This window comes from Pelophylax lessonae (genome assembly GCF_965119305.1).
Source record: "Pelophylax lessonae genome assembly, chromosome: 9".
In the NCBI taxonomy this organism is placed as follows: domain Eukaryota; kingdom Metazoa; phylum Chordata; class Amphibia; order Anura; family Ranidae; genus Pelophylax; species Pelophylax lessonae.
Window position 1 is genome coordinate 60916897 of NC_138776.1, and position 26700 is coordinate 60943596.

At 41.4% G+C, this 26700-nt stretch overlaps 1 protein-coding gene across 1 annotated transcript in view; it reads left to right on the top strand.

Moving 5' to 3' along the window:
* The window catches only part of ABCC2 (ATP binding cassette subfamily C member 2), an 85151-nt gene that overhangs the window by 3645 nt on the left and 54806 nt on the right, over positions 1–26700 (top strand). Inside the window, exons 2-8 of the mRNA XM_082268045.1 lie at positions 6237–6410; positions 9754–9900; positions 13294–13428; positions 15132–15242; positions 18527–18582; positions 22267–22492; positions 25303–25478. Coding sequence (XP_082124171.1) covers positions 6237–6410; positions 9754–9900; positions 13294–13428; positions 15132–15242; positions 18527–18582; positions 22267–22492; positions 25303–25478 — 1025 coding nt within the window. The remainder of the gene's footprint in view (positions 1–6236; positions 6411–9753; positions 9901–13293; positions 13429–15131; positions 15243–18526; positions 18583–22266; positions 22493–25302; positions 25479–26700) is intronic.

The following is a 26700-nucleotide window of genomic DNA, read 5'->3' on the forward strand; positions in this document are numbered from 1 at the left end:
TCATTTGACTAGGGTCAGTGTCAGTACTGGTAGGTAGAGGTTGCACAGGCAGTCCAGCTCCTCCAGGATGGCACATCAATACGTGCCATTGCCAGAAGGTTTGCTGTGTCTCCCAGCACAGTCTCAAGAGCATGGAAAAGATTCCAGGAGACAGGCAGTTACTCTAGGAGAGCTGGACAGGGCCGTAGAAGGTCCTTAACCCATCAGCAGAACCGGTTTCTGCTTCTTTGTGCAAGGATGAACAGGATGAGCATTGCCAAAGCCCTTCAAAATGACCTCCAGCAAGCCACTGGTGTGAATGTCTCTGACCAAACAATCAGAAAAAGACTTCATGAGGGTGGCCTGAGGGCCCAACATCCTCTTGTGGGCCCTGTGCTCACTACCTGGCACAGTGGAGCTCGATTAGTGCTTGCCATTGAAGACCAGAATTGGCAGGTCCACCACTGGCACCTTGTGCTTTTCACAGATGAGAGCAGGTTCACCCTGAGCACATGTGACAGACGTGAAAGGGTCTGGAGAAGCCGGGGAGAATGTTATGCTGCCTGTAACGTCGTTCAGCATGACCGGTTTTGTGGTGGGTCAGTGATAGTCTGGGGAAGCATATCCATAGAGGGACGCACAGACCTCTACAGGCTAGACAATGGCACCCTGACTGCCATTAGGTATCGGGATGAAATCCTTGAACCCATTGTCAGACCCTACGCTGGTGCAGTGTGTCCTGGGTTCCTCCTGGTGCACGACAATGCCCGGCCTCCTCCTCCTGGAGGATGAAGAAATTTATACCATTGAATGGCCCCCATGCTTGCCTGACCTAAATCCAATAGAACACCACTGGGACATTGTTTCAGTCCATCCGACGTAGCCAGGTTGCAACGTCTCATTAGGAGCATGCCTCAACATTGTCAGGCATGCATACAAGCACGCGGGGGCCATACAAACTACTGAGTACCATTTTGAGTTGCTGCAATCCAATTTCAGCAAAATTAACTAGCCTGCTGCATCATTTTTCACTTTGATTTTCGAGGTGCCTTTGAATTCAGCCCTCTGTAGGTTGATAATTTTAATTTCTATCAAACGATGTGGCATCCTTTCATAGCAAACACATAACCCAGTCCAGATCAGTATAGATATCCAGCATTAAATTTTTCCCCATTGAGATCTGATGTGTTTTCAAAGTGTTCCTTTAAGTTTTTGTTGACTAGTGTATAAACCAACTATTGATTCACAATAATTGACCCTTTAAACAGAGCTGCTTATACATGCTCAATAAACACCCACATATTGATCACATTGTGCTTTATATAAGTTTTCACAAGTGCTTCAGAATAAAGTAGGTACATGGTATTGTGTTTACACTGTAATCTTCTGTTGCAATCCTTTAATCAGTTGCCAATGTGCGGCATGTGGACAATGTAGAGACGACTTGGCACCCCCTAAAGTTGGCAGTCTGCTAGTATATTTTCAAACAAACATCTGTATAAACATCTGTATAAAACATTTGACTTATTGACAAATGTCGTTCAAAATCGAATTTGCTTTTGACATTCGATTTTAAACTGATTGGAACTGAATGAAAGCTACATACACTATTAGAAATGTGAGGAAGGGAACCAATGCGCTACCACTGAGGTAAATGTGAAGAATAAAAGGTGAAATAATGGAGTACTGGTGGAACACCGAAATCAGCAGCTGATTCAGTAGTGTCACAACATACTCAAAGAGATACAAGAAGAAGGGAAATCAGCGCTTAACCACTTAAGCCCCGGAAGATTTTACCCCCTTCCTGACCAGGGCCTATTTTGCGATTCGGCACTGCGTGAATTTAACGGACAATTGCACGGTCGTGCAATGCTGTACCTAAATGAAATTTACGTCCTTTTTTCCCCACAAACAGAGCTTTCTTTTGGTGGTATTTGATCACCTGTGCGATTTTTTGATCATGCGCTATAAACAAAAAAAGAGCGACAATTTTGCAAAAATAACAATATTTTTCACATTTTTTTATATGAAATTCCCCCAAAAAAAATGTAAAAATCAAAATTTTTTAACATTTTAGGCCAATTTGTTTTCTGCTACATATGTTTGGTGAAAAAAAACGCAAAAAGCGTATTTTGATTGGTTTACGCAAAAGTTATTGCGTTTACTAACTAAGGAAAAATTTTTGTAATTTTTATTGTTTTTTTTAACGAGTAATGGCGGCGATCTGTGATTTTTTTTGCGGGACTGCGACATTGCGGCAGACAGATCGGACCCCTGACTGACATTTTTGACACTTTTGGGGGTACCAGTGACATTACTACAGTAATCAGGGCTATACATATGCACTGTTACTGTAAAAATGACACTGGGAGGGAAGGGGTTAACTTTATTGGAGAGGGAGGGGTTAAGTGTGTCCCTAGGGGTGTGCTTCTAACTGTGATTGGATGTGGCTGTGTGTGTAACAGCACAGATCAACGGTCCTACATAGCACGACCGTATGATCTGTGCTGTTACACAGGGGAGAATGACAGGCGGCTGTGTTTACATTAGCCGCCTGCCTTTCTCCCGGTGTAACCGACGATCGCGAGTGACCGGCGGACATCGGGTCTGCCAGTCACTCGCGCGGGGGGTCCGTGAGCGAGCGGGAGTGGGATTGCGTCTCCGGTGGCGCGCGCTCGCTCCCTAGAGCCTCACAGGCTAGTGACGTGCCCATACGTCACTTTGCCTGTGAGGGGTTGACTGCCGCCGTATATAGTCGTGCGGCAGTCGGCAAGTGGTTACAGAGGTTGTAAACTCATTAAAACATTTTTCTTTTCCAACCTGAAAGAGAAACACATAATGAGCTAGTATGCATCGCATACTAGCTCATTATGAAATACTTACCTTAGAATGAGCCCCCGCCGTGCCGCCCGCTTACCTGTATGACGGGCGACATGTTCAGTCATCGGGCCATCTGATTGGCCGGACCCGCGATTACGTCACTCCCGCGCACCAGTGGCCGTTCCTTCAGAGCGCATGCGCCAGTGATGTCACTGGCTGCATTTAAGGTAAATATCTCCTAAACGGTACATGTTTAGGAGATATTTACAGTACCTATAGGTAAGCCTTATCATAGGCTTACCTATAGGTAAAAGTTGCAGAGGAGGGTTTACTTCCTCTTTAATTTCTGGGAATGGTGGACCACAGAAAAAAACGTGGAGATAAAATAAATGTAGTATGTAGAATATGAAGAATAAATCACAGATAATAATCATAAAAATCAAATAAATAGTGGTATGGTAGAACTAACGATCATAAATAGTGAGGATAATAATAATATATATATATATCTATATATATATATAGATATATATATATAGATATATATATATAAAAATCCTTCATAAAAAACAATAAAATAGCAGTGCAAAATGTGCAAAATCCCACAATGAGTGCTGAAGTTCTAATGACACAATAAAATGATCAGTGGACAAATTATCATAAACAATAGGAACTCCTTCCTGTATCATCATGACCTAAAGTCTGTCCAGGAAGTAAGGCAGAAGTAATCTGCAGTGTGTTTAAACAGCTATGAAGAGAGTGAGTTCATGGCGCAAACTAAGTATTTGATCCCCAAGCAAAACATGACTTAGTACTTGGTGGAGAAACCCTTCTTGGTGGAGAAGCACAGAGTGAGTGTCCTAGGAATCTGCCAGAACGTTGATCCATATCTGCCAGAACGCTGACCCATAACCATCCTATAGAAGGAAAAGGAACATCCATTTGGCACTATCCATTTGAGGATCCCTCCATATCCATAAGCCCCTGCATCATTGGGGAATATCTTGAGGTCCCCTATGGTGATTTACTACACCAAAACGCTCATTTGAGTGTTAATGGAGGTGAGCCGCCATTGCACTTGATTTGGAATATAAAGCTCACGTAAAATCGCACATTGTTGTCACCTGAAGTGTTTTTTAGTGAAGTCACTGGATCACCAATGAACACCACTTGTTATGAATTAGCACTTTATTTTGGGCACATTGCTCATTTGCATTTGGACTTTTGGTTCCTGTGTTAACCCATTGTTAGGCACTTTACAGCAATTCCTGCCGGTTATTATTATTTTGCACTATTTAGCACTATTTGCACTTTCATCATTATTATTTATACCGTGTTTCCCCGAAAATAAGACCGGGTCTTATATTAATTTTGGCTACAAAAAACACACTAGGGCTTATTTTCAGGGGATGTCTTATTTATTTACGATATGTACAAGGACAATCCTAAAGTGGTTGTAACCCTAAATAAAAAAATATATATATATATCCTGCTCCTTTAAAGCATGATAGACAGCACAGTTCTTGTGCTGTGTCATTTACCCCTCTCTATGTTTTAAAAAAAACTGGAATTATACAATAAAATATTTTTAAAAAGTTTTTGTGTCCCCTGTCTTCTCTTCTCTCCCCCTGTCAGCTCAGGAGTCAGCATTATGACATTCTGTAATCTAAAAAATAAACCTTAAAGTCATTGTAAAATTATGTGATCTGTTTTGTAAAAATATTATATATATATTATTTGTAAGCGGCGCTTTAAATAAGGTATTTTCCAAAATAAAGTTACATAATCACATTACATAATCTTTTTACAAAACCGATTACATGTTTTTACAATGATTTTTACTAGGGCTTATTTTCGGGGTAGGGCTTATATTGCAGCTATACCCAAAAACCACGCTAGGTCTTATTTTCGGGGTAGGGCTTATTTTCGGGGGAAACAGGGTGCCTACTTGCACATGTATTGTGTCTCATATGTTTATTCACTGCTAGCTTGTTACAGCCTTTTTGCTGTTTATAGCTAATATTTTTTTTTTGCGTCTGTAGCACTATTAGCACTTTCATCATCAGTATTTATTCACTGATCACTTTATTGATCTATTTATCAGCACTTCAGCACTCTTCATGTATATTTGCACAATTTGCACTGCTTTTTATTATAATAAGAAGGATTGATTTCCGAATATCCACATTGTTATATTAATTCATATCTACATTTCTATTATCTTCATCGTTTATGATAATTTGTCCACTGATCATTTTATTGTGTCATTAGCACTTCAGCACTCATTGTGGGATGTTGCACATTTTGCACTGCTATTTTATTGGTTTTTATGAAGGATTTTTATATATACAGTATATATATTATCCTCACTATTTATGATCGTTAGTTCTACCATACCACTATTTATTTGATTTTTATGATTATTATCTGTGATTTATTATTCATATTCTACATACTACATTTATTTTATCTCCACGGTTTCTTCTTCTATTAGAAATGTGTTCTTTAAAAAAAAAAAACATTTTAATCCTGCGGTTGCTGATTTGACCCTGCTTATGACTTGAAAATCAAGCAAAGGTTCATGATACAAACACATTTTAACAAAATTATACTAGTGTGTAGCCAGCTTAAAGCAGAGCTCCGGGCTCCTTCAGAACAAATTAAATGTCAGAAATTACAAATATTGTAGCTGCTGACTTTTAAAATTTGGACACTTACCTGTCCAGGAATCCAGCAGCGTCTTCACCCAAGCCAATTTTTCAATGGGCTCTGGGGTGCTGCCGAGTCCATCTTTGCTAGGGGAAACCATTAGTGAAGCCTTGTAGCTTCACAGCCGGTTCCCCACAGTGCATGTGCTGCGCTTTGTGAATGGCCTGGCGGAGGGGGAAGAAGGAGGGGGGCCGAATATCCTGCTGAGTTTGCCATGGTAAAGTCAGCTGGAAGTGGGAGCTGATACCTGTCAAGACCAGGTACTTGCTTCCCCCCCCCCCCCGAAAGGTGCCACCATAACTTTAAATAGAGTAAGGGAGGGTTATAACTCCTGACAGTTCATTTTTTGCCATCTTTGGGAAGATTTCCCTTCACTTCCTGTCCCATAGCCAAACAGGAAGTGAGAAAATCCCTGCAAATTAAGGGAATTCATTGGGACTCCCATTGGACGATTTCCCCTCTATTATTTTTCTGGGGACAACCCAAAATGTGAGGTTTCTTTTAATTTTCACTTTCAATGACAATGGTAAATCGGACAAATAGAGAGAGTGAATCTCCCTGAAGGGGGCACAGACAGCAATAAAAATCTGACAGGGGTTCTAATCTATCTCCACTCTATCCAAAACTGAAGATTTTGCCTTACGTTATACTTTAAGTAGTCCCTATACTGTATAACAAATGCACTGTGTTATGTATTTATCTATGTGTCTCATGTCTCTTTTGCACAGAATTCCTCCTTCTTGGAGCGGCCAGATCCAGACTTTCCAGTGTGTTTTAGCCAGACTGTCTTAGTGTGGATTCCTCTGATCTTCTTCTGGCTCTTCGCTCCATGGCAGCTACTCAACTTCTGCAAACGGGGCAACGTGAAATCCCCTAATTCTAAACTGTACCTGGCCAAACAGGTAAGACCCAGAGGCTAAATCTGTTACTTTTTGGGGTTCAGATGTCTACTGTTCAGATTCCAATCTGTGTTTCATCATACACAAGTGCTATCGTTTTTTTCAGTAAGAGAATGTTCCTACAAGAAAAATTGGGGTATTCAGAAGGGCTGTGTTCAATTCAAACATTATTTGAGATATCTGTGAAGGTTCTCATTTATCCAGGTCATGGTAAAAGGATTTTGTGCCAAAAGGTGTTTATAGTTTAAAGTACCTGCGTCCCAAAACGCTTATGTCGAAAAGCATATTTGAGGCTGTGTGAACTTTAATGGTACTGCCATGAACTTCAACGCATACGTTTTGCTAAAAACATTATTTTATTACATCAGTTGAGTAAAAAACACACAATACTGTGCCATCACACAGGCACTAAAAAGCTCTTTCTTAATGGAATAAATACATATTGATACCAGAGACTAGATGGTATAATCTATCACTCCTGGAAAAACCTTCAGGTCCACGAACAATGGTCTTAAAAAAAACGCTGCTTCCACAGGAGTTTTGCAGGGATTTTCTTCTCCCTGTACAAACCCGATTCCAAAAAAGTTGGGACACTGTACAAACTGTGAGTAAAAAAGGAATGGACTAATTTACAAATCTCATAAACTTATATTCTATTCACAATATAATATAGATAACATATCAAATGTTGAAAGTGAGACATTTTGAAATGTCATGCCAAATATTGGCTAATTTTGGATTTCATGAGAGCTACACATTCCAAAAAGTTGGGACAGGTAGCAATAAGAGGCTGGAAAAGATACATGTACATATAAGGAACATCTGGAGAAACAATTTCCAACTTATTAGGTCAATTGGCAACATGATTGGGTATAAAAAGAGCCTCTCAGAGTGGCAGTGTCTCTCAGAAGTCAAGATGGGCAGAGTATCACAATTCCCCCAATGCTGCGGTGAAAAATAGTGGAGCAATATCAGAAAGGAGTTTCTCAGAGAAAAATTGCAAAGAGTTTGAAGTTATCATCATCTACAGTGCATAATATCATCCAAAGATTCAGAGAATCTGCAACAATCTCTGTGCGTAAGGGTCAAGGCCGGAAAACCATACTGATTGCCGTGATCTTCGGGCCCTTAGACGGCACTGCATCACATACAGGAATGCTACTGTAATGGAAATCACAACATGGGCTCAGGAATACTTCCAGAAAACATTGTCGGTGAACACAATCCACCGTGCCATTCGCCATTGCCAGCTAATACTCTATAGGCCATAAAAGAAGCCATATCTAAACATGATCCAGAAGCGCATGCATTTTCTCTGGGCCAAGGCTCATTTAAAATGGACTGTGGCAAAGTGGAAAACTTAGTTGGTCAGACGAATCAAAATTTGAAGTTCTTTTTGGAAAACTGGGACGCCATGTCATCCGGACTAAAGAGGACAAGGACAACCCAAGTTGTTATCAGAGCTCAGTTCAGAAGCCTTCATCTCTGATGGTATGGGGTTGCATAAGTGAATGTAGCATGGGCAGCTTACACATCTGGAAAGACCCCATCAATGCTGAAAGGTATTTCCAAGTTCTAGAACAACATATGCTCCCATCCAGGCATCTTCTCTTTCAGGGAAGACCTTGCATTTTCCAACATGACAATGCCAGACCACATACTGTATCAATTAAAATTTACAACATCCTGGCTGCCTAGAAGAAGGATTTGGGTACTGAAATGGCCAGCCTGCAGTCCAGATCTTTCACCCATAGAAAACATTTGGCGCATCATAAAGAGGAAGATGCGACAAAGAAGACCTAAGACAGTTGAGCATCTAGAAGCCTGTATTAGACAAGAATGGGACAACATTCCTATTCCTAAACTTGAGCAAATTGTCTCCTCAGTCCCCAGACGTTTGCAGACTGTTATAAAAAAGAAGAGGGGAGGCCACACAGTGGTAAACATGGCCTTGTCCCAACTTTTTTGAGATGTGTTGATGACATGAAATGTAAAATCAACTTATTTTTCCCTTAAAATTATACATTTTCTCAGTTTAAACATTTAATATGTCATCTATGTTGTCCAGGTGGATCTCAGCTCTCAAGCCCATCCACTTTGACCGAGTGCTGGTCTAGTTCATCATCCCAGCAGAAAATTACCAATAATATGAAATATTAAGTTCACAATCCAGTTGTGTGGCAAATGCTTCGTATTCTTAGAAAGGGTAAACCTTCACCACATAGAAGACCTTAGCGAGTACATGATTGTGATATCATAAACAGACGGTTTAATTCATTTATATTTTTGTCCCCTGCTCTTCTTTTTTTTTTTTTAACGATGAATTCCAAGTATGGATATTTTAGATTTTACATAGCTACATTGATCTAGCTTGTAAAAGTGTAACTATATATATATATATACCATATTTGGCCTGAAGCTAAAAAATCACTCTAGTACACAATGCTGAGCGGCCAGATTGGTGCATTGTGAACACAGGAGGTCAGCTGCTCAGCATAGGCATCATTTAAAGAATGCTTTTTATTTTCTTTGTGCTTTGTCGACATTTTTGCAGCTATGACCTGGGGGGGGGGGGGGGTGCTAAAAATAGGCGATTGTGCCTTAACCTAACACAAGAGCCAGACAAGAGTGTTACACATGTCACAACCTCAGCAAAAAGTATACCCCGTGCTTTAGACATTGGTCAAACAATCACTACTAAATGGGGGTTCGGTGTTCAGATTGGCCAATATTCAGCAAAAATCACATGATGACTAAATGCCTAGGTTCTTATTCTCACGATTGCCATAAATAGAAAGCATGGAGCAGGGATTCTTTAAAAAATCCAAATATCAGAAGAAAATCTCTAACTCTCCCAAGGACTATTTTCAGTCTCCAGGGAACCGTGGACCTAATTATTTGTACTTCACCCACTAGAAAATTATACCAACAAAGTCACGTTATCAGATATTGTAATATTTTCAAAATACATTAAAACTTTCATTATTTGAAGGGCAAGACGCCTTATCATTTTCATTGGTTTATTTCAAATACCAGTGCTTTTTTAGGGACATTATATCCATTTGTAATGCTTTAAGAAATCTACTAATGAGTTAAAACCTTTTTTCCAATGTATTTGTAATAATTTGCATACACATGCTGGGGCTTTATTGAAGCTCTTATCTTACTGCTGGTTGACTTTCTCCAGGAATGATTGGTAGCCAGAGACCATGTGACTTGGGATGCTACGGTAGTTTTGTATGAGATTTGATAACTCTATGGATTAATGTAAAGTCACAATTATAACAACAGGTCCTCTTTTTAAGGTTTCCACTTGACCATGGTTTTCTTCTTTTCTTTCTTGCAGTTATTGACCTTGTTGCTGTTTTTCACATCTGTTGCTGAAATAGGGATTACGGTGTCAGAGCACATAACGGAACAAGCTAGTACTTACCCTGACAAGATCGTCCCCACTGTCCTATATGTTAATCCTCCCCTCCACGCTGTGACATGGGTAAGGACATTCCCATATGAAGATCTAGACCAGCCTTTTTCAACCAGGGTTCCTCCAGAGATTCTTGAGGAGAAAAAATGTGTCAGACTGATCCCCTGCCTGCACTGACCAGCAAGTTAAGGGATCACTACAATTACTTTTGAGAACAGTATTATTTGTTTAATTTACCTATTTGACTTCCGGTGGTTTTTTCAATAATGATTACTAAAGATTATTTTATCATATAGATTGAGAGGGATTAAGTAGACCCCATTCTTTAATTTAAAACTCTTTACAAACTACTGATCAAACTAATGCACCAGGATTTTCAGCTAATATACAGTTGTGGAACTACCAGGGTTGCAAAGGTCGCACTTCCAACCAGGCCCAGGCATTCCGCCACGGCGGGGAGGCCCCAAGATGGTAGGAAGGGGGCTGCTACAGAACATGTGAAAAGGTCCCACTCTGGGACCTCAAAGGGCCCAGGGATCAGAGGAAAGGGCCTCGGGATGAGAGGAAAGGTCCCCAGGACTGATGGAAAGAGCCCAGGCAGTCAGAGGCTCTGAAGGTTTTTATGGCTCTGGTAATATTGTTTTTAGTGAGGGTTCTCTGAGACCTGAAAACTATTTTAAGGGTTCTTCCATGGTAAAAAGGTTGAGAAAGGCTGATCTAGATTGAACTTTCTGTTAAATATAATACTTCTCAGTGTTAAAAAAATATATATAAAACATCTTATGTGATAAGCCAGATGCCTGTCTAGACCTAAATTCTTCCTAGGAGGCCCCAAAGTCTTCCCCAGTGGGAATCATGATAAAACCCAAATTCCAAGTTCTGGGTCATACCTGCTATTTAGGGTTCTTTCACATGAGCATCATCAGTTCCATCATCAAAACTGATTGAAAAAAAAAAAAAAAAAACATGAAAACCAAATCATTTTGCACCAGCTTATACATCCATCTCTACTTCATTATACATATGTTTTTTTAACATGTCCATTTTTTTTGAAGAAGAAGAAAAAAGTCATAGATGAACAGAAATACAAACAAAAATGTTTCTTTCCAAAAAAATGAACATAAATATAATGGGCGTAATAAAAGACAGCATTTTGCATGCATTGATGTCTGCAAAAATAGAAAAGGGACGCAAACCCTCTTCATTTTATTCTGCAGATATAAACGGACTCTGATGTAAACTAATGCACATCTGTTTACATCCAGCCACTTATAGACATACATTGTGGTTCAGTCTGGATCTGTCTAAAACAGTGGTTCTTAACTTGGGTTTGATCGAACCCCAGGGGTTCAGTGAGTCCGTCTCGCGGGTTCGGCGGAGGTCAAGACACACACCCGACTCATATGATTTGTGATGACACGCCCCGCTCATCCCCCCGAGAAAATATTACTGATTGTGAGGCCGAGTGCACCCCGGGAAATCAGAGCTGCGGTCGGGACAACTCACAGCCATTACACATAGACGCTTGACGCTCCGCCCCCTGTACCTCCCCCAGAAGGTTTCCAGCCTATCTCCTGCAGGTTGCTTGCTGCCTGAGTGGGCAGGGTGGGGATGTAACTGACCACAGAGATCGCGCCCGCCTGGAAGAGGGAAGTGTGAGCAGCTGAGCAGAGGGAGCCGAGTGAATGTTCATGGAGGTAGGCTCAGCTAGCTGTACATGGTGGATTAGTTTACAAGCAACTCTATGCTAAGTCTGCTGAGTTACTGCAGCTTAGCATAGAGGTGCTGTTAGCTGACAAATGGAAATGCATGTCCTTTTCATTTAGCTCAATAAAGCATTGTGAATGCCCCCTGGTGTGTGCCCTCCTGATACCCCATGGTATGCCCTCCCAACACCTCCCCCCCAGTGTGTGCCCTCCTGACACCCCATGGTATGCCCTCCCAACCCCCCCTCCCCCAGTATGTGACCTCCTGACACCTCCCCCCAGTGTGTTCCCTCCTGACACCCCATGGTATGTCCTCCCAACCCCCCTAGTGTGTGCCCTCCTGATACCCCATGGTATGCCCTCCCAACACCTCCCTCCCAGTGTGTGCCCTCCTAACACCCCATGGTATGCCGCACTGTCACACTGATTTGCAGTAAATATTCATTATTATGTTTTTGTTTTTGTGTGAAAATCATGTTTTAATGGTTTTGTTCATTTTGTGCACCTATGTATAATAAATATATACCTAAATATATACCTATGTTTTGAATTTGAAAAAATCATATTTTATTTTTCCAATTAAGAAGGGTTCGGTGAATGCGCATATGAAACTGGTGGGGTTCAGTACCTCCAACAAGGTTAAGAACCACTGGTCTAAAACGTCTCATTCAGTGTATTCTAATAAAAGTCAGATGGACAATCCAAAGAGTAGCCAACGAGTTTCAGTGTTCCAAACAAAGCTTGTGCTTGTAATTACACTGGAAGAAACACTATTAAAGTGTTTGTTACCCTAAAAAAAAAAAAAAAAAAAAGATCCTGTTCCTTTAAAGCATGAATAACAGCACAGTGCTTGTGCTGTGTATTTTGGCCCCTTGTATTACATATAAATACCTGGATGATCCTGCCTGGTCCGTATGTCAGTTTTTCATCCCATTTTTTTGCGGATGAAAAACGGACATAATGCATGTCAATGGGATTGCGGATGTCAGCGGGTGACCATCCGCTGACATCCAATTTGCGTCCTTTCCGATCAGTTCCGTTTTTTGGAACGGAAGAGAACCCTATTTTTCTTCCGTTTAAAGAAACGAAACGGATGTCAGCGGTGTCATCCGCTGACATCCACAATCCCATTGACATACATTATCTCCGTTTATCATCCGCAAACGGATGGGATGATAAATGGACATACGGACCGGATGACACAAGTATCACCCGACCCGTGTCCGTAAAAAAATAAAAATAAAAAATACATTCCCGGAGCGGATCAAAAATCGGTCCGCCCCGTGTGAAAGGACCCTTACTGCTTTGTATGGAGAAGCAGCATTGTCACCCTTGGACAGAAAGTGTTTTAGGACTACAGAACCCCCGACCCCCTTCTTTTACCTACTACAGGAGATGTGGTCTCTAGTTCACCAAGGAGAACTGGGAACAAGTTAGCTAATAATAGTGCAGCCCAGGCAAAATTAAGCAGCTCACTGGGTTTCTGGCTGGATCAACAGGTATTCTTTACATTTATAGAATCAATATAATAAAAGGTATATTTTCAAAGGTGTATTTAACAGACCAAAAGAAAGCCAATAAGAAACATTCATTGTTAGTGTGTGTGTACACCTTAATTATAAGGATGGTTATGTAAAAAAGATGAGTCTCTAATCTTCATAATATCAGTGAAAACAATCTGACCAAGAGAGTTGTTGTGTCATACTTGTAGCGTTAGTATAAAAGACAGATGTAATTGTCTATTGTCTCTTCTCAGATCATGGTGTTACTAGTTCATCACAGCCGGCGGTATTGTGTCCGAAAGGATACGGGAACCTTGTTCATCTTTTGGACTCTGTCCATTGTTTGTGGAATTTTCCCCTTACAATCTTATATCCGAACTGCACTCAAGGTAGGATATGATGTACATTCAACAAGTACACCCAGGGTACTGGATGTTATCAGATGTTATGGGGCCCCATTGAAAAACCATTAGCGGGGCCCTCTGTCTCTCAAAGGCAGTAGATATTGTAATACAAAATACTCATTTCTTTTATAGCAATCACATAGAATCCAAATTATATTTCATGCAAATGTACTTGTCAAACAATATTTTCTGCATAAATCACTGTGAGGCCTGAAAAAACTGAGCCCAATGGCAGTGACATGGTGAGAAATGTCTCGATTTACACCTTTAGGCTGGGTTCACACTGTTGCAAAATGTATGTGGGTTTTCCTGCATCTAATTTGCAATTCAGGAGACCTGCAATGGAGCTCTCAATGAAGCAGGTTCACACAGCCCTGGGACGGCTGCGGAACGGTTTGCAGAAGGGTCCTGTGCATCTTCTGGTACTTTTCAGGTCCGAATTCAGCCAAAAATTCAGACTGAGCTCAGACCTGAAACAGTGAACAGGGATGCACACAGCCTTAAAGTATACCCAAAGCTTAAACTTTTTTTTTTTTTGTTTAGTTTTGGATAGAGTGGAGAGGGTGTAGAACACCCAGGGCTTTTTTTCAGGGGGAACGCAGTTCTGGCACCTCCAGGACTGAATGTATGTAATGGCAAGGGGTGCTGGAGGTGTGATGCAGGGTCTGTTGATGCTGGTTGCTGAGGATCTATTGTCATTGGAGGGAATCCATTATTGCAGGGGGGTCTGATGCTGGGGAGATCTGTTGTTGCTGGCAGGGGATCTATTGTTTCTAAGGGTGGGTCTTATGTTGCTGGGGGGTCAGTCATTTCTGGGAGGGATCTACTGTTGAGGAAGAGGTCTATTGTTGCTTCCGGGGGTCTATTGTTGCTGAGGAAGGGGGTGATATTTTCTTGTAGGTGGTCCATTGCTGCTGGGGTGGGGGGATCTATTCTTCCAGAGGGTCTGCTGATGCTGGCTGCAAGGAGATCTGTTGTTGCTGCTAGGGAGGGGGTGTTTTGTTGTGAGTGGTCCATTGTTGCTGGCTGCAGGGGATCTATTCTATTGCTTTTCTTGTTATCATTAACAAGCTCAATACAAATTAGTTAGTACCAAAAATGTTACTGTATTATCTAAAAGGGGTGGTCTTCGGAGGTGGGTAATGGGTGGAACCAAGAAATTGTGCTCGGAGGTGGGTAGGGGCGGAGACAAGGGGTGACTTGAAAAGGGGGAGTTCAGGCACCTATCTCTGAGAAAAAAAGCCATGAGAACACCTGTCTGATTTTTATCGCTGTCTGTGCCCCCGTTAGGGAGATTCACCCTCTCTGTTTGTCCTGTTTACCATTATCATTAAAAGTGAAAGTAAAGAAACCCCAAATTTTAGGTTGTCCCCAGAAAAGTAATAGAGGGGACCAGTTCTGGTGACCTGGGGATCTCCAAGAATTTCCCTTAATTTGCAGGGATTTCCTCTCACTTTCTGTTTTGGCGACGGGACAGGAAGTGATGGTAAATCTCCACAATTGGACACAGATGGCAAAAAAACAATAATAATCCGACGTGTTATAACCCTCGCTTGCTCCGTCCAAAAAGTATCCAAGGGAAGAGCCAATCCCATTGTCTACAACAACTAATTAAAATGTTTTATGGGCTATTTTCCACCGAGTTAACGCATCAGTGTCATGGTTCTCTCTTTGCGTTTTGTTCCCAGGAGGGGATTCCTGACCTCCCTCGCTACTGCCTGTTTTTCATCTCATTTAGCCTCCAAGTTATCATGATTATCATCTCAACCATCTCAGAGGATAATGAACTCACGAAGAAGGTATTGAATGCTTTGTCTAATGTTTTTCCCTAATCTGATTTCCAGTTATTCTCGCAGGCTGTACTGAATTATATGGTGTTGTCAGTCTCACATGCTCAGAGGAGGAGAGAGACAAATTACCTCATCACTGTGCTATTTCTCCTTAATTGTCCAGCGAGCAGTGACTAGAGAAGCAAACATCCCAGGCCCTCTGAGTTTCCAGTTTCACCTACACAGGGTGACGGGGCAAATCCATTCCCCCAGTGGCCCACTCTCTGACGAGCCCCCCTGCCCAGCCCAATACAGCCCCTTCTTGCCCTGTTCAACCGTGCATGTACACACTAATGGCGCTTTTCCACTGCATGGAACCGAACGGTTCGGCTCGCTTTTGTGCTTTTCCACTGCTGGTACCGCATGGTACGGTGTAGGAACGGTTCGGTACGGTACGGTAAGGCGGCGCTTTTCCACTGCATGGAACCGAACGGTACGGCTCTCTAAAACATTACCACCTCGATTGTGGTTCCAAGAGGTACCATACCGGTACCATATCCCACAATCCTTTGCATGCAGTCACTACTAGCCACTGATTGGTCAGAGAATCGTTGTTATCTCACTCATTTAACTTTAGTACTACTTTAGTGGAAAAGCAAACCATACCAAACCGTACCGAACCGTTCCAACACCGTACCATGCGGTACCAGCAGTGGAAATGCAAACGGGGCCAAGCAGGGCCAAGCAGGGCCTAGTAGAGCCGAGCCGGTACTTGCAGTGGAAAAGTGCCATAGGTGGAGGCAGACAGGCCACACTCTGAGCTGCTGGGTGAAAGTGGTGGGCTTGTATGTGAACCTTGAGATCAGAGGGCCCAGCGAGTAGAGAGGGGCCCCCAGGCAAACTGTTCCACCTGGGACCAAAAGCTTCGAGCTACCCTTCTGCTAATAATGTTATATATTGCCCCAAATGTTTAGTACAGTCTATATCATGTGTAGGACAACAAAGTATGCATGGACTTCATGTTCTTTTGTTGTAGCCATATGTACCAAATTGTGTGCAATAAAAATTCCATCAAAGATAATGTAACACAATGTTACAGCACAATTAAAAAAGCTCCATCCTTCATTTTCCAATAGTAAGCAATCCACAGTATATATAGCATATCACACTGTACGATCCTTTTAGACATTGAAGGCTACCTGTATACTGTCTCCGATCCAATATTTAAACAAAATATGCAAAATGGTTATTTGTATAATATTGATTCTTCTTTGTTTCAAAATAGGAGAGTAGGAAAAAATGTTTGTAGAACTTTTTAAAATTAAGGGAAACCGAAAAGTCAGAATAGTCAGTACAGGAGATTTCAGATGACCGGGAGATCGATCTTACAATCTAAAGGGAGAGCCAAGTTATACAAAAGTAATGACTGGGGGGGGGGGGGGGTCGATGAGTTGATGGAAAAAAGAAAAATTCCAGTTGGTTGGTAGTGGCGGGAAAAGTTTCTATAAAGAGAGTTTTCAAGGATCGTTTGAAGCAGAAGAGTAGGAGATAGCTGGACTGATTGGTGTAAGGTGTTCCAGGGGAAGAGAGAGACTCTGGAGAAGTCCTGCAGACAAGCATGGGAGGAACTGATGAAGGAGCTAGAGAGCAGGAGGTCTTGGGAGGAGCAGGAGGATGGTTTGGGTGATATTCTTTGTTGAGGTTCGTGATGAAGCTGGGAGCAAAGTTGCGTTTTATGTTAGTATTTTTAATTTTATGCATTGAGCAAGTGGGAGCCAGTGGAGGGATTGACAAAGAGGGGTGGCGGACAATGAGCAGCTGGTAAGGTGGATGAGTTTGGCATTCTGTGTATAGTATGGTTTAAACTACCAATCTTCCATATAGATTACAACAATAATTATAATAGTACATTGTACAAACCAGGTAAGTGTGAGTACACTATATTATGAAAAGTATTGGGACACCTGCTTTTACACACACATGAACTTTAATGGCATCCCAGTCTTAGTCCGTAGGGTTCAGTATTGAGTTGGCCCACTCTTTGCAGCTATACCAGCTTCAACTCTTATGGAAAGGCTGTCCACAAGGCTTACTTTGCTTTGTGCAGCGGTGCGTAGTCATGTTGGAAAAGGAGGGGGCCATCCCCAAATTGTTCCCACAAAGTTGGGAGTATGAAATGGTCCAAAATGTCTTGCTATGCTGACACCTTAAGAATTCCCTTCACTGGAACTAAGGGGCCAAGCCCAACCCCTGAAAAACAAGCCCACACCCTTATCACCCCTCCACCAAATGATTTGGACCAGTGCACAAAGCAAGGTCCATAAAGGCTTGGATGAGCGAGGGTAGAGGAACTTGACTGGCCTGCACAGAGTCTGACCTCAACTCGATAGAACACCTTTGGGATGAATTAGGTCAGAGACTGTGAGCCAGGCCTTCTTGTCCAACATCAGTGCCTGACTTCACAAATGCGCCTCTGGAGAAATGGTCAAACATTCCCATAGACACTCCTAAACCTTGTGGACAGCCTTCCCAGAGGAGTTGAAGCTGCTATAGCTACAAAGCGTGGGCCAACTCCATACTGAACCCTACAGACTAAAACTGGGATGCCATTAAAGTTCATGTGCGTGTAAAGTCAGGCGTCCCAATACTTTTGGTAATATAGTGTAGCAAAAACTGGTTCTCTAGGCAGATCTTATCAATTCACACAGTTGGTTGCAATTGAAGTTATCTCAAGGTGCAACGAAGCAGTTGTTGATTCCTTACAAGCGCCAAGCAAAGAACCCATACATCAGAGATGTGTTCACATCAGAAAACTAATAGGATTCAAACCAGTACCGTTTAGACCCCAAAGCATGACTCTCTGCCTTAGTACCTTAATATCCCACACAAATTATGATAAACATGCATGCTGTATGATGAGGATAATCTCCCGTCAAAATATTCAATCGAAGTCCCAGCAATAACCTAGATTTCAGTTCGGGCAAAAGAAATTAACTTAAAAAAAAGAAAAAAAAAGAATATATATATATATATATATATATATATATATATATATATATATATATATATATTTTAATCATTTATTTCAGGTTCTTATATATATATATATATATATATATATATTTTATTTAAAAAAAAAAACATGGAAAATGTTTGATACACATTTTAGGAAAGTGAATGATGAGTTTAGATTTATCTGCCGGTTTTGATTCTTTTATTACTGAATACTGGTAGACCGCTGTTTGGGTTGTCCTTTTTATTCAGTATATCTATACCTTGCAAAATAAAAATGAGACATTTATTCTTATATACAGAATCCAGAGATGACAGCTTCCTTTCTAAGCAGGATCACCTTCAACTTTTATAACAGGCAAGTGCTTCCTCCTTGGGTTCAGTGTAATAGTATTTTTTCCTTGGCTTCTCTTGACAACATAACTCAGAAATAGTTTAAAGCAGTGCAAAGTGCAGCAAGGCACAACAACAACCAATCAGATTGTACATGTTATAGATTAGCGATGGCTGCTAACTGTTTGCTCAGGTTTATTGCACGCTGCCATATTAAGCTGTAGTATACACATGGGGTAATCATCTAGCAAGAGACTAAATCAAAAGTAAAGACTTTTTTGGGCAAATCACTAGAACTAGGCTCGCTAGACATGAGACAGGAATCAGAAGATTCATCCAACCAAAATTTGTTCTTTGGACCAGTGTTTCTTAACTTTTTTCCAGTTGAGGCAACCTTTAAAATTATAGTCAATCTCAAGACATCCTTTGAAATTATAGACAGTCTCCAGGCACTCCATTCTATTCTGATAGTTTTACATAATGCAGCAACATCCATACATGTAGGACACCCAACATTAGAGGTGATTTATTATTCCAAAGCAAACACACTGACAAGTATTCCAATGTTTCTCTTCTCCAGTGGTGGCTGGTGCTCGGTAATTGGGGGCGGGGCGCAAACCAATGCGCACGCAAACCCCCCCCCCCCGGTCGGTCGGTCAGTCAGTTGGCAGGCGACACGTTCCCCCCCCCACGGTCTGCCTCCTTACCTCCTCCTTCCTCCTGTCCGAGCCAGGGAGTGCTGGATGGCTGAGCAATGAGCCGCTGTCCTTCTCCTCCAGCCATGTCTCTTCTGCCTCTTCCTGGCCACTGGCCAGTAAGATCGCTTCTCCTTTTGGCCAATTGGGAAAGGGGTCTTACAACCCTCTTACTGACTGGCTGGGAGGAGAATCAGTATAGAGTCAGTGTAATAATAGTGAATATTCATTCGCTATTGTCACACAATGGGTGGGCTCAGGGCGCAGTGCTCTGTGCCCCGAGCCCACCCTTTTTTGAAGCCTATTGGAGCCTCTGGCTCTAATCACGTGCTTCAAAAAAAAAAAAATCCCCTATTGGAATTCATGCATTCAGCGCCCTGCATGTAGATTAGGGGGCTGGACGCATGGATAGGGGGGCGGGCCCCTAATGGACGGGCCTCCCCTGCTCTTCTCCGTTAATTTATCTCCATCCGTGAGCTAATGTGACCCAAGTGCTGAGGAAGAGAGGCAGAGGAGGGTCAAACAAGGATGCTGTGGAGGCGACAGACATCCTCCCTATTAAATGATGACGTCATTGGTTGTTAGGATGTCAGTGTCTAGAAAGTTGTAATGGTGCACAATGAAAACCTGTGGCTTTGTGTAACTAAAGGGCAGGCTTCATCCACCTGCTGGCTTGTGTACAATTTTTGATACATTTTTAGGCATTTTGCCAAGGCACTCTGGTTGAAAAAGGGTGCTTTAGAACACCAATTATAACATGAACAGGTATAATCATTTTGGCTGAACATAAATATTTATGCACTGAGCATATACTCTGGTGCCAGCCTTATCTTAGGCTACAGGTGAACTACACAGCCCAGCAGCCAGCAACCTGTAAAAGCCTATGAAAGGCTGATAGCTGCCGCAGTTGGACATGGCTGGATGGTGCATCAAGCAGTACTTGCATATAGGGAAGTAAGCACCCAAGGACAAATGCCCGGAACACAAGCAGCCTGCATTCTAGACATTCATCCCTGGGTGGATACTGCCCTAAATCTAAATACCTTTCAGGTGTTTACAGTAAAGGGGGCTGGTAATGCAAAAGCCTACATTTTAGAGAATTGTGCATTTACAATTTGGAGAAGGTCTCCTTTTCTGCTTTAGCATGAATGTGCAGAAAGCCTGCTCCAAAAAGCCATGGTTTGTTGAGTTTGGTGTGGAGGAACTTGAATGGCCCTACAGACAGCTTAGATCTCAACCATATTGAACGCCTTGTCTAAAGAAAAGGTTTTTAGATCTTATTTGAATGATTTTAGAGAAGATGATTCTGTGATGATCTTTGGAAGTGAATTCCAGAGTTTTGGGGCATAGCAGGAGGTTGGTGGCAGCTTCTACACCTGTAGATTTGTCTTCATTACTCCATAGCACTGGTCACCCCCCCCCCCCCCCACTTACACTCATAGCCGGAGAAGGCTTTTCCTCCCATCGGGTTTAGGTGAGAAGGGGACAAACACAGAAGACCAGAATTTAGGGGCAGATGTTAAGAGGGGAGGGGGAAGTAAGTTAATAATAGTTCAGACATATAATGGGGTACCAAGCCATAAAGAGCCTTATAAGTAGGCGAGCAAGAGGAAGTGGGACTTCGCTCTCTCAATCAACATTGACTATTTTGAATCCTTATGCTGCTAGAATTAGGAAATAGATAAGGAAGTATATTATATGCACTAGTTTTAAACTGTTTTTTAAATTTCTTCAGTTACTTCCTGGTTTCCATATCTAGGCAAATGATGTCATACATCCCAGGGATCTTCAGGAAGGGAGAAGGGGTTTTCTCAGCTAAGCACACCCTCCTGCGTGCATGTCTGAGCTAAGGGCAGATGCATTCCAGGAAGTAACTACTACTTGTATCATCTGCCCTTACTCAAGATGGCCACGGCCAGAAGTGCTAGGGGTGTTTTTCTAAGTGATTTTTCAGCAGAATAAATAAATAAATTATGGAGACATGGATAGATGGGTGAATTTGTTTGAATATTAAAACTAAATTAAATAGTGCTTTTGGTTTGTTGTGCTTAAATGCAATTTAGTTCTGCTTTTAATGTCTTTGTAAAACCTGACATTAAAGAACTCCAGGATAGGGGTCATATGATCACTTGTACAAGACCTAGTGAGGATTCTGGCTGCAGAATTTTGTAGATATTGTAGTCGATTAATAGTGGATTTTGATAAACCAGTGAGTAGAACATTGCAGTAGTCAAGTCGGGAGAACACAAATGTATGTATATAAGGTTAGGAATTCCGCGCTAATGGAAAAATTAAATAAAAATGGCTGCTGCCTACCTCAAAATATAGTGTGAAGCTATATTTTAAAATATGGTAAATTGGGGAGGTAATATAGCGCTGCCAGGTGTGATGTCACAATCAATGAGAGGTGATGAATAAGATATGGTATGCGATATAAAGAATAAATATAGTAAACCAATGTCTAAAAACCATGTGTAGTATAAAAAAATATTAATAAATAAATATAACAAATGTATGGACCCGCTTTTCAGCTACAGTGTATGATGGCATAGGACACTGCCAATGTCTAAGCCTAAACCTAAGTGGAAAAAAGATGTTCTGACAACATAGATTTCTCAGTTTAGACTGAAGCTCAAGTATAGTGCCATTGATAAATAGGATGCCAGGACTGGCCTTACATAGATGATTGGGGAGTGCCAATAAGCATGACGTCCATCTTGTCACAGTTTAATTGAAGGAAATTGTGGGCCATCCAAGCTTTTATATCACAAATACAGCTAGATGTACAACGGGCTCTTAAAAGGGTGGTGGGGAAGTGTCCACAAGCCTTTGGACACATAGTGTTTTAGAAACTGAAAATGCACTTTTCCATCCTTCCATCCGTCTCCTTGATGTGACACGTAAGTGTGCCTAGTCAGTGAGGATTTGGGTGCCATGTCCACTTCTGGGCTTTTCAGGAACAGATTCACAACTGTAATAATGACATTTATTTTTCTTTTTATATTGGCTTGCAGGATTGTTTTCACAGGATATAAGCGACCACTAGAATTAGAAGATCTTTGGGAGTTAAAAAAACATGACCAGACTAAGGTCATTTATGACTCTTTTGACAAACATATGAAGATAGAAGTCACTAAAGCCAAGAAGGAGCTGGAGAAACGTAGAAACAAGAGAAAGCAAAAGGGCAACAACATTGAAATGAATGGCCTAAGCAAGGCACAAAGTCAAGATGTGCTTGTGGTGAGTTCTTCTCTTATCATACCCTTCTTACGGGCATTGCCTAAGGGGCCAGTCCACCCAAAAGTGGGTTTTTTTGACTATTAGTGCAGCTTGCTTGGCTGTGTTTCCTCCTGGCTTCTTAATTAACTTTGATATTTCAAAAGTGAGAACAGCCTGCCATCATTTCAGACTCTGCACTTGTCCACCTGGGAGTTTTGAATTTTCCCACCTACCTTTGCCCATTCTAGCATTTCTTATTGTGTTCAGTATTATATTAAATGATTTAGAAATCCAATAGGTAGATTAATGGGCACAGCAGGTGAGCAGAGAGCTCATCCCCAGAATCCCTGGGAGATATAGGAAGTTAAGGGAAGGGGTTTGTTGCTAGAGAATTTATTACACTTTGAATAGCAGTTTTGGGTGGACTGGCCTTCTAAATGAGGCTCCTGCCTGTTTCTTCATGACTTTTGTTCATTTAGCAAAATAACTGCTCGGGAGTTCATCAATAATAGGGTTTTACTTGATCCAGAAGTAGAATCATTGAATGAACTTCTAGTGGAGTCCAAGCTACAGCAAGTACTATAGAGTCAGAAAACCATCTCAACTCTAAAATGTATCTAAAGGCCAAACCCCTCTTTTGTAGCTGAGAGGTGGGAATAGGGAGGTGAGGGGTTAGAACCTCTGTCTGTTTCTCTTTTAAGGATGTTGAGGGTCCATGCACACTAGGAGCAGAAAAAAATGGTAGACATTTCTGGCTGAAAAAGCAGCATAAAATAAAACCCCATAGCGGCTCCAATTGCATAAGAGTTTAGGAGTGTTTATGGGCATTTGCTTTTATACAGTGAGTATAGAAAATAATCACTACCCTGTAAAATAATATAAATTTTGTTGCTTTGTAGCCTCACAATGTAGACAGAAGCACCTTTTGTTTTATCCAGTTGTATTTACTCTGTATAAGTGCAACGTATAAATTCCAAGTGAAAGATTTAACACCAAAATGTCAGAAAAAATAAATAAATAAATAAATAAATAAAAAAACTGAATCACTGAGTTGGAAAAAGGATACCCCCCCCCTTGTGTCAGTATTTTGTTGATCCACCTTTTGCTTTAATTACAGCCTTTAGTCTGTTGGGATATGTCTCCACTAACTTTGTACATCTAGACTTTGCAATATTTGCTCACTCTTCTTTGCAGAACTGCTCAAATTCAGTTAAATTTGATGATGACCATTTGTGTCATTCCACAGATTTGTAACCACTTTAAGATGGGAAGGATTTGCCCCCTTAATGACCAAGCCCTACTTTGCGATTCGGCACTGCGTTATTTTAACGGACAATTGTGCGGTCGTGCGACGCTGTACCCAAATAAAATTGATGTCCTTTTTTCCTACAAATAGAGCTTTCTTTTGGTGGTATTTGATCACCTGTGCGATTTTTATTTTTTGAGCTATAAACAAAAAAAGAGCAACAATTTTGAAAAAAAAAAAAAAAAAACAATATTTTTCACATTCTGCTATATGACATTCTCAAAAAAATAAAATTCAAAATCAAAATTTTTTAACATTTTAGGCCAATTTGTTTTCTGCTACATATTTTTAGTAAAAAAAAGAATTGCAATAAGGGTATTTTGATTGGTTTGCGCAAAAGTTATTGCGTCTACTAACTACGGGAAAGATTTATGTCATTTTTATTGTTTTTTTTTTTATTTTACTAGTAATGGCGGCGATCTGCGTTTTTTTTTTTGCCGGACTGCGACATTGCAGCGGACAGATCGGACCCCTGACTGACATCTTTTACACTTTTGGGGGACCAGTGACATTACTACAGTAATCAGTGCTAAAAATATGTGTGTGGGGGGGGGCCGTGGCTTGTGAAATGACCATAGAGACCTGTGATCCTGTATAAAAGGATCACAGGGGCTCTGTGATCATTCCAGGGAGAAGAACGGTCAGCTGTGTTTACAATGACTTTAAAGTGCTTGGCTCAGTCAAGAAACAGTCTAGCGGTTTTGGTTTTCTTGTATTTTTATTCGGGAACTTGGATAGGAGAAGGGATGAGTGGGATACTCCAACTTGAATGAACTATGCACAATTTGCTGGGACATTTAGATATAACTGAGTGCGGCAAGGCCGCTGCTTCACCTTGTCACTAGCAGTGAAGAAGAATTTAATGACCTTGTATTACTCTGCGATTAGCTCTTCAGGTCCCAACCTTTATCCCTATTCTTCAGGGTTCTACACGGCACCCCCTTTACTGTAACTCTCTCTGTGTGAGCTAGCTCCTTGGTCCCCTGACTTCACTGGAGTCGTCCCCATCCTGGGACGACCATTTGGCAAGTCCCTGAGTACTCACAGACACTGTTTTTCCTGAGAGGCGCTGCCAACAACTCCACCGTCAGCTACACTGGATCCTCTGCAGCTCAGCTCCACACCTGGTTCACTAGGCCGACTGCCTAAGACCACCTTCCTCATACACTGCAGGAGGAGAGACAGCCGTCCACCTTCTCCTGGGACTCTGCTTTCCGCCAAAGAGGCCCTGTCACATGTCCCCCTGGCTTTTATGAGCAATCCCAGGATGCATTGCAGGAGTGCCCTCCTACTGGGACTCCCATAAAAGCTAATGTGTCACTGGCTGGGTTTCCTCCACTGTCCAACATGCTCCCTCATTGGATACAGTGGGGACACTACCTCAGACCCAGTGAATCACACCTGGAGACATGTAACAGGTCAGGCTCCCCTGATAAGCAGAAGGAGCAATAGATGCTTTTTCCTTGCACCTAGGCGGGTGCTACACATGGATGAAAAATAATCAGAATTCACTGTTTAATTGCAGGATGAAAAGAAAAAAGGGAAAAAGAAGAAAGAATCTATATCTGGAACTGCTAAAGATTACCCCAAGTCCTGGCTCTATAAGACCCTCATTAAGGCTTTTTCCGGGGTCCTCCTTAGGTCTGCGTTCTTCAAATTTATCCACGACATTCTAGTCTTTGTCAGCCCCCAGATCCTGAAGTAAGCCTTAGCTCTGGTCTGCATTTTCCTAAATATATTAAAATAAGTAGGATTATTCTGTATCATTAATGGTAAAAATGTTTAAAATTCTAGACCACTGTTTTTTTCTTACACCTTTTACTTTATTTTATTACCTAATTTAAAGTTAAAGAACTTGTACACCCAACTTTTTATATTCCTGACATGTGCTTGTTGTACCATGTACTTGTATGAGAAAGTATCATGTTCTCTTTATATTGCTTCCTTTGTCCCTGGTCTTCCTGCAAGTCATTCTGCTTTCCTATTAAAGCTGACCACACTAGGCATGAGAGCACAGCATGGTCAGTTCTCTCGCTCTGCTGAGAACTCAGCCTGCTATACTCCAATAATCTGACCTGATATGCCCCCCCCCCCCCACGCACACACATACAGCCATTCACTGGAAAAAACAGTGTTCTGCAGTTTCTCCTCCCCTATGCAGCTAAGAACAGAGGGAATGTGATCACTTATAAAAAAAAGGTACCTGTAATGTTTTTTTTTTAAATCAATACACAAATGTTTTGCCTTTCATTTCCATTTTAAACTGTATAGATTGTTTTACAAGGTGATCCTTTACATAAGATTTAGGCTCCAGGAGATATAACATACACAAACGAATGCTCTATATTTATTAGTACCCATTAATTGCTTATTTTTTTAAATGCAAACCACAAAGTACTTGAATGTGACAAAGTATTAGCCCTTCCAGAAGAGCCAATCCGTTTCTGTACTGACAGAGAACATGCTGATAGGAGGAGAGAGCAGAGAGACAGATGAACTAATCACTGAGCTGCTTGTTCTTCATTCAATAAATAAAATTGCTGCACTAAGTGAATAAATCTCGCTTAAATATGTGACAAATAATAAACAAATAATATGGTGATAATCATAAATCAATATGAATCAAACAAACCAAGATATTAAATGTCCCAGTTGAAAATGAAGTGACTAAATATTGTATGTGAAAAAGTCCCAATACACAGTGCAATCTCAGTGACAAATAAGTAAAACAATCTTCATCTGTGCAAAAAAGTGCTGCATGCTTTACTCCCAGTGCTCCAGTGACAGATAGTGAGATTAGCAGCTCACCTCAGACAGAGACTCAAATGAGTCAAAATAGGCACATAGATTAGCATCCACGGTCGCCTGGTGATCCCCTCTGCCTTCACCTCCAACCAATCTCTCAGGTCTCAAGCATGTGGTA